At 41.1% G+C, this 8780-nt stretch overlaps 3 protein-coding genes across 3 annotated transcripts in view; 2 read left to right on the plus strand and 1 right to left on the minus strand.

Annotated features, from left to right (window-relative positions):
• Window positions 1–1114: 1114 nt before the first annotated feature.
• On the plus strand, window positions 1115–1300 carry SARC_03380 (hypothetical protein; the record flags this gene model as incomplete). Its single annotated transcript, XM_014302814.1, has 1 exon — window positions 1115–1300. A coding segment is annotated over one exon (186 nt), but the record flags the coding sequence as incomplete, so codon positions are not given.
• A 763-nt stretch (window positions 1301–2063) lies between these two features.
• Window positions 2064–7717, minus strand: SARC_03381 (eukaryotic translation initiation factor 3 subunit E). Its single transcript, XM_014302815.1, has 6 exons — window positions 7074–7717; window positions 5167–5296; window positions 4568–4788; window positions 3844–4053; window positions 2917–3168; window positions 2064–2561 (listed from the first exon to the last, which is right to left on the minus strand). The coding sequence occupies exons 1-6, from the start codon at window positions 7548–7550 to the stop codon at window positions 2544–2546; spliced, it is 1308 nt and encodes a 435-aa protein (XP_014158290.1). The 5' UTR covers window positions 7551–7717; the 3' UTR covers window positions 2064–2543.
• A 550-nt stretch (window positions 7718–8267) lies between these two features.
• Window positions 8268–8780, plus strand: part of SARC_03382 (hypothetical protein) — a 3246-nt gene continuing 2733 nt past the window's right edge. The window contains exon 1 of the mRNA XM_014302816.1: window positions 8268–8547. Within this exon, the coding sequence (XP_014158291.1) occupies window positions 8406–8547 (142 nt within the window). The 5' untranslated portion in view covers window positions 8268–8405. The remainder of the gene's footprint in view (window positions 8548–8780) is intronic.

Raw genomic sequence — 8780 nt, forward strand, 5'->3', positions numbered from 1 at the left:
ACAAGTGTGCGTGATGCGTGTGCGTTTGTCTGTGTAAGTATATACATGTCCGTGCCTATATGCAAGCATACAGAAGTGTATGTGTATGTATGCCTGTAAACGTGCATTTCAAGTATCTATGCACATGAGCAGTCCGCGGCATCAATGCCCTATGTCTGATGATGTATGTACTTCCATATCGGCATGCGTTGATGCTTCTATCTGTCGATAACTAGAGTGACAGAGGCATGCTCAGGAATTTCTGATACATCTTACTAATCTGTCATATCCTCACCATGCCGGTCTGAATGTTAACACTACACTAATACATTTATAGGGTATGATAGAGTTTCTTCCGTTTGGGATGAATAAAGCCGTCGCTCTACAAAACGTGTGCGATATGCTGAAGGTATGTTACGCGGCTGGTGTCTAGCCAGGGTGTGATTAAAGGACTGTATGTTGTGATGTCCTTTTTTGAGCGTCGTCGTGGACGGCACGGACCCATTTTCTAGCACATCCTGAAGTGGTTGATGAACGTAAGTACATAGACATACGATACCAAGCTGGATTCCACAAATACTTGCCCGCATGGTTTATTAACAAATGCACGCGGATCAGTCATGTGCCAATGGGGTGCGGCCACCCCTTGTGCACTACCATCCGGTATAAGTGACCTGGCTTTCTTGCCTTCCGTATCTTGCCCTTCTTCCCCATGAGTGGGTCGTTCGTATCTCATTGGAGTAGTCAGTAGCAGTGATACCCGGCTCGTATGTGCGTATGGAATTCCGAGCGTTTAAATTTCGATGGTCGTACATCTCATTGGCCGTCATTTAGAGGCCCAAAGTATATCAGATTCATTTTCATGGCTTCGCCGTCTACCTACAGCCGTGGTCATATATTCCACTTTCAAACACAACTCAGATTCGGGAGGACTTCCGTTGTGCATTGGTGATCTCATCACATACGTACATACGAAAACAACTACAAGCATCTATTACAATCACGTATAGCTGTGTTAGTGAGTTTATGCTATCCACTATGAACATACATAATTATTGATATAAAATACATACATATATATACCCTATGTATATATATATACAACATGATATATACCCTGCGTTCGGCCGCTCAGGTAGATATCAGCCGTGTGATGACCTTCGGAGACGGGAACAACGACAAAGAGATGCTCAGAGCATCTGGACTGGGCTGTGCGATGGGGAACGGTCGTGTGGAAACGAAGGCGGCAGCCAATGTGACTATAGGCTCAAACGTAGAATCGGGACAGGCCAAGTTTCTGGCGAAGCTATTTGGGATTTAATTCCAAAAATGTGGGCTAAAAAAATGAATTCCAATTCCGGAAATTCAAGCGGTGCCTGGATTGAACTATAGAGCCAAATGCAGAATCGGGGCAGACCGAATTTCTTGCAAAGCAATCGGGGATTTGAGTCCGTATTTTAACAATCAATCGTAGAAAATAGAGATAAACATCGAATAAATAAAAATCAGGTTTATAATAAGGTTTCGCGCATTCCGCTCTAGAGTTGTGACAATGTGGCGATAGTGCAGAGTAGCGACAAATTGTCCATAAACTACCCTTATGTACGTAATCCCGTACACTATATAAACTGTACCCACACATAAATAACATAGATACCTATACACTCGCATACAACATAGATACGCATGTACTTTGGTCGCTGGTGTGAAAACCGAGAACAGCCTTCAAATACATCAGTGATCTAACAGCCGCCCTTTTAGTACATACAGAATACTCCTCGGCTTCGATCTTGAAAATCAACGCATGATACGTGCACATATCGTATGTACATGTATTTATCAAGAGTAATTAAAAAATATTATATAAAGTAAAACAGTTTGGATTGGATAGTAGAGGCTTTCAAGACTGCTGTCAGCCAGCCCCATCAGAGAGCAATACACACCGTGGAGAGATCACTTGAAGAGATCAGACAGTCTCGTCCCACAGCCCCTGTTTTGTACAGCACACCAGCCTGGACCGACTTGTTATTGAGCTAACAATTAGAAGCTGCTTCATTGCTTAGAGATGACAATCCGACATACTCGAAATAAAACATACGAATACTCGGGACATGAACGTCTTGGAACAACCCAAAACAGTCTAAAACTCTATATAGTCTTGTACTAAATAGTGCTAGGAATTGTCCACCCCCTACGGAGTCACAACCACAACTGCACTTGCATTCGAACAGCCGAAACGGCGGTGCGTCCATATTTTTATTACCTACTAGTCAGCACAAACTCTCGAGTCTCATACCTGACCCGAAGTTCTGTACTATAGTAAACGGTGGGTGTAAGTGCGGTTCAGCGCTCTTTTCTATCTATAAGTGCGGGCGACCGAGGCCCCGTGCGTGTCGTGGTGACCTACTATAAATAGAACACGTGTGCTATATATATAGACTACGACTCCAGTCTCCGAAGTTCGGCGACTGTGGACTCCCGAGCTATGGCAAACAGAGAGGCTGGGCCCACAATGCATTCAATTTACAATCTAATTTTAAAAGTGCTCTTCGCAGACCAGAGGCTTAGAAGTCGGCACCCATCTGTACGGTTGTATATATACATAGAGTAGGGAATGAGTATGGATCCTTGTATTTAGGTACGAGCGTCCCTTTGATAGGTAAGTAGGTACCGAATATTAAACGGAGAACGGGCATGCAGCAGAAAACGGCATCTACACAAACACGATGATAAACATGTACAATACCCATCATACACTCATAAGTGGACTAAACTTAAAAATTAAGCACAAAATGAGCTGGATTTTGAATATGTTGCCTTCTTTATATATCTGGCTGTCATGAATACTACAAGCATAGATACATACAACTCCCATGTACATATATATACTAGACTACTTGGGACACACAATACACACAGGCCTATTGAAGCACATACCGAGCTGGACTTCGAAGAGTTTGCTTTCTTCTCAATCGTCTCAATCATCGCACTCGATCGGAACGACAGTCCCTTTGTAGCCTCGATGACCTGGTGGTATACGGAAGGCACTTGGCTACCCATAATAACTGTACCCATCTTGGAGTCAATCTTCGCATCCAAGCGCGCGTTCCTGATGAGGTTTACAATCCACACCTCTGCCTCGTCCGTGGTCATGTTGAGCTTCTCGCCTAGGCTGTTGATAGATATCACCTGGGCGAGGGCGGGGGTTGCAATATATTTAATACAAAGTGCAAATTCAAAATATTTGCATGCTTGTATAACTGTATGTACATGACATAACAAAATACTACAATATATATATATACCCACATAAATTTATGTATGGATGCGTGCAGAATATGAATCTGTTGATAAAGATCACTTGAAGGCTAAAACGGGTGACATCTGGTAGCTGCAAGTATAGCATATGACAAATTTCTGTACAATTTTACACACTTGCCGGATTTGGACAGTTAGTCATACGAACATACCAATCCAGTGTCCACGTATATATTCGATATTAATGAGTCACCGGTTTCACTGTGCGCATTCTAGGTTATACAAAGACCTGGTAGATTAACAATCTGACATACTTGTACTAAGGCACGAATATACCGTACAAACAGGTACCTTCTATGTCTATCGCAGTGTGTGTGTATAGAGAGTGTCCATAAAGAAAGCCACAAATAATTTAGACGAAGACTAAGCTCACTGCTTTATTTGAACAATCATCGACGTGTCTCCAGAAACACACCCGTTCTTTCCACAATGCACAAAAAATACAAGCCAAACATGAATATGTTGATATAATTAACAATTCGTATCAAACACCAATGTACACATTCCTATAAATATATATGTATATATTATATCCACAAGATTTACCTGGTGAATACGACAGTACGTCTCGAAGATGAACATACGCGCGTTCTCAATAAACTCGTCGCGACACGCGAGCAGAAAGAAGTCGTTCTCCAGAACCGCTTCACACTCACGCAGTTTCTGCTGTGCGCCTTCGAAGTCGAAGTTGACGTACAGACACTCAAGGAACTCTGTGATAGGATCGCGGTATTGGTTGGATCCGCGCTGGATGGCCTGTCGAATATAAATATAGGTAGTGATATGTAAACATATATCCGTAGAAAAACATCGGAGGGCAAGCGCTATATATATAAGTGTGTGTATTTTATGCGTATATATATATATTCAAAGAGTTCCGCAAAATGTAATATCAATTCCAGCATACCGAGGCTACAAAAGATTGACATGTATCCTTAGCGATGACTCCTTAGCATCTATATTTCTAATCCTTAGCGAGTGATTGTGCTTACACAACCGACAACCCGCCAGTGGGCCCATAGAGCAAGGTGTATTCGATACAGGTGAAGTATATTCAATATTAGAACCTACATGCCTTTCAGTCTGTTGCTGACTAATTAACCAACCAGACTACTTACTACAATGTTTTAGACCCTAAACTCTTACTATGATGTATTCCACACCACAACCTTCCGGTCCAACAACCCAAATCACCCAACCCGACAATAAGTAGAAATCAAACCCTCACACCACATATCCCAATCCAATTGCGATGAACACACACACACACCTTTACAAGCTCCTTGACGACATAGTTCCGTCTCGTGTTGCAGATGACTGCGGCGGTCAGGTATCGCAGAATGTGTGGGCAAGTGGTCTGGATGGTGTTGATATACTGAGGCTGGAAGAACATCTCGATGATGCCATCACGTCCCTTCTCGTGGTTGAAGAACACGAACAGACTCCAGTGCAACAACCACGTGCGCTGCTGCAGTTGCTCGAGAGCCGACCCTGCAAGACGGTGGTGGTCATTGCCGAATTAAAAGTCGTGTTTATGTAGGTGACATGTGTGGTATTGTAATACAGCGACCATGAGTATTTATCTATGACGCTCTTCCAGACCTATAGGGTCGTTCGATGCGGTGCAAGTGATGGGACTTCACTACGATGTGCAGACATGCGCAATCACTGCTATTCCTAATATATACGGCCCTTTGAGTATGTTTATACGGGTATTTTACCATCTATAGGTCTCACCCAGTGATCACATGGCTTGTTTGGCTTCGATTATATATGTGAACGAGGTCAACTTTCCCCCTTCTACTTACATATACATATGTTACACAAATACAAAGATATATATAATGATGTCGGACGAACACAACATACCACTCTTATTCTCGTCTAATGACTCCTTGAGCCTGTTTAGGTCTTCCATTGCGGTGTCCCAGTTGTGCATGAGAATCTCTGAGGCGAATTTGCCCCATAGTGCGCCGTGACACTTATCCGCGTCCAAAGACTGTTATTGAATTGTAAAAAACCGAGAATATATATAAACTGAAGTATATTTATATATATGCATGTAACGCACACACACGCGCAAGCATACACAGCCACGCGTGTCATATATACAAATGTTAAGTTTAAATATGGAAAGCGCATTTATTTATCACTTTATATCATCGCCAAGTGTAAGGAAGTGGAGAAACCATGATCCCCCCACGGGGTAATCATAGTTCCCCTTTTAAAATAGTGTGGCGTAGACGTACCGCTACATTATTCACAGTAAGTTTCTTCTCGCTGAATTTACCAAAACAACTACTCGGGAGGAGAGGATTTTGACATCACGTGCGTAGCGTTACACATACAGGCACATAAATAGAGATTAGTGCGTATGCGAGGTATTTAATTTTAACGCATACACATGATACGAGAATAGACCACCTCAACACACAGGGTGTCTACAGCTACTATGAAGTAACATAAAAACTTTGGTGTGGAAGTATAATACGCTCCGACTATCTACATACTTTTAGCGTTGTGCATCAGATAATTTTTGAAACTACAATCCATCCACCAAATTGAGATCGAATCACAAATCAAATAGTCAAAACGGGACAAACAAACAAGCGAAATGCCCATAAATTGCTACCGCGACATATTTAGGTCCTTAATTTCAAACGGAGTACCAAAATTGAAAATTTGGTATATATTGCTTATAAGCTCCTACGCATCTATACACTACAAAACATATACACGAAGGCCTTTTACAGGCACAAGCGAGCCACACAGCTAACAACTCCCATCGAATACATGCGAGAGAAACGTATCATTCGGATACGGAATCAGAATCAGTTTACAAGTAGAGTATACGGAATCAGAATCAGCCTACAAGTAGATATGTATAGGGAATCAGAATCAGCCTACAAATAGATATGTATAGGGCAAAAGAATCAGCCTACGAATAGATATGTCTGCAGCAATACGGGCTGGTAATCCACACACGTCAAGCACACGTAAGAGTTGCGTTCTAAACATATTAATCATTCCAACAACTGGCAGCCACACGTGTTATAATGTACTTGTGGCATGTTCCCGTCTTCAAATCGTCATACAGTGCAAGAGTATATATCCAGTATATATAAGAAACAACAACTTCACCGCGTGCACTTGCACTGATGCGTCCAACAGATAAGTAGTCCTCGAGGTTTATGTAGCAAGCGGTCAACAGAGTAGGGCACGCGCTCGGGTTGAAGTACCATCATATATACGAACACGAGGTGTCCAGAAAGCAAGACATACACGCAGGTCAAAATATGCACTGGACGCACCTTTCAGACACGCTGCCAGTATCACGCCAGAATAGTTAAATATACTGCTGCCCATATATATATATTTATATATGTGTATGTATACACTTATAAGTATGTGTGTTGTATGTGGGTATACTATGAATTCACTAAAGACCCAAGCAAGCGCGTACGTTCTAATCAAGTTCTGATTAGTAACCAACATACAATAACTAGTTTAAGACTATGTGGCTTAAAAATCAAGCACCCATTCACAAGAAATTACAGATACGTATACAAGTCGACACATGACGGACGTAGCTATAACAAACATTCATTCCCGATAAAGGTAAAGTATGGACGGGTTTGATTATATATATGTATATATATATAGGTAAGTAACTGTGTGTGTGTATGATATATATATATATGTATACGCGTGTACCTATATTGATCGACGCGATAACATCCCTGTTAGATATACATATACCAACAAACTCCACATACCAATACACGGAAGTTGGTTAGGTACTCTGCCGTAACCGAGTAATTTCCAATATCAAACTGGAACTTGGCGAACTCGTACAGCTTATCCAGACACGCCATATCGACTTTGACGGTATTTGTCAGGTACTCCTGGTTAAAACGTTTGTCCTGTCTCAGCTCCTGGAGCACCCAGTCTTGCTCCAAGGCCTGTGTGAGAGGCGCTGTACTTTGCTGTAGCTCAGCCAACTTAGTAAGTACTTGTTCTCTGCGTTCAGAGAATGACTCGGGTGCGGCATCGCCTTCATTTAAACCGTGCAATCCCTTGTATATGTCGGCTGCGTAATCCACCATGCAAGTCTTTTCAAGTAAGTCTAGCTTGACAGTAAGGATTTCTTCAGCAGGATATAACTCCTTCAGAACTAAGAACTTAAGCAAGGGAAACACCATGTGCCGATCGAGATACTCGGCGATAGTGGAGGTCAGATCATACTTCGCCATGATGGCAGTGAAACGTGTATATGTACACGTACACGTGGCTAAGTGCGGGTGTGCGTGTGTGTGTGTGTGTAAGTTAGTCCTCTCAGACTATCCTTGCCGTATATGCTTACACAGATACTAACACAGACCTATACAAGATTGTATATCGGATAGTATATAGCTTAGCTTATAACCTTGGAATATACTGTAGATACCCAGAATATCGGTAATCACAATTCAGCAATACTCTCGCAGCACAATACATCTCTTGTCATATTCCCACAGTCAACCATGCGGGTTGTTCTGCGAGCCCAATGGGCCAATCCAATCCAACTCATTCCGTGGTCGAAATTATTTCCAGAAAAAATAAACAAACCAGATCAGGTCATGTGCAGGCTACGAGCTGGAGCCAGTCACGCAATGAGATGGATCTAAACCGGGATCAGCTGGTATGAATTTCAAACAACATGTCGTAAACCTTTTTCCTATGAGAAACTATAGAGAGAGGAAGTGGAAATAGTTTAGTTTAGGGTATTTGAAATACGAAACATCTTGTTTCAATTCAATTTTCTATATCGTACTGCTGGTATGTACTGTACTCTGGAGAAGGCGGCAAAATCGACATTGAGTATTTTTTTTTGATAATTTTTTACTCAAAATATACGTGACACTTTTTTATAAATAAATATGTGTATAAATATAATACATAGTTACATACATTTTTAACATATGTATATGTGCGTGTTGATATATACAAATATATAATATACATACATATATATATATATAATATACTCTTCTTGTTTGCATTTGCACTTATAAAGGATTGTCCCGTTGTTGGAAGATAGAACATCCACACAATAATCTTATACCAATATGGCTGGGCGAGCAGAGAAAGAACAAGAACTTCTGGCAAAGTTCAACATTATGCGCCAAGAACAACAATCAATTGCAAATAAAATATCTGATTTAGAGATACAACGCTCGGAACACGAACTGGTCGTCAAAACGCTGAAAAGTAAGCTTCGGATAGTATTTTTGTATACATGGAGATCGTTCGCTTTAGTCATCGATTCGCGAACCTATATATATATATATATATATGTGTATCTATATCTATTACTAAAACTATATGTATGTGTACATGTAAATGAATGATATATATACATGGGTGTGTGTATGTGTGTATGTATGTGTGTGTGATGTATATATATATATGCATATGTATATATATATATATATATATATATA

This window comes from Sphaeroforma arctica (genome assembly GCF_001186125.1).
Source record: "Sphaeroforma arctica JP610 unplaced genomic scaffold supercont1.171, whole genome shotgun sequence".
NCBI lineage: Eukaryota > Ichthyosporea > Ichthyophonida > Sphaeroforma > Sphaeroforma arctica.

Excerpts from the sequence above, each read along its gene's own strand:
- SARC_03381 (XM_014302815.1), bottom strand. The coding sequence starts at position 7,550 with ATGGCGAAGTATGATCTGACCTCCACTATCGCCGAGTATCTCGATCGG. Across the intron at positions 5,297-7,073 it reads TAACCAACTTCCGTGTATTG|TCTTTGGACGCGGATAAGTG; the intron begins GTATGTGGAGTT and ends ATTCAATAACAG. Across the intron at positions 4,054-4,567 it reads TCGTCAAGGAGCTTGTAAAG|GCCATCCAGCGCGGATCCAA; the intron begins GTGTGTGTGTGT and ends TATATTCGACAG.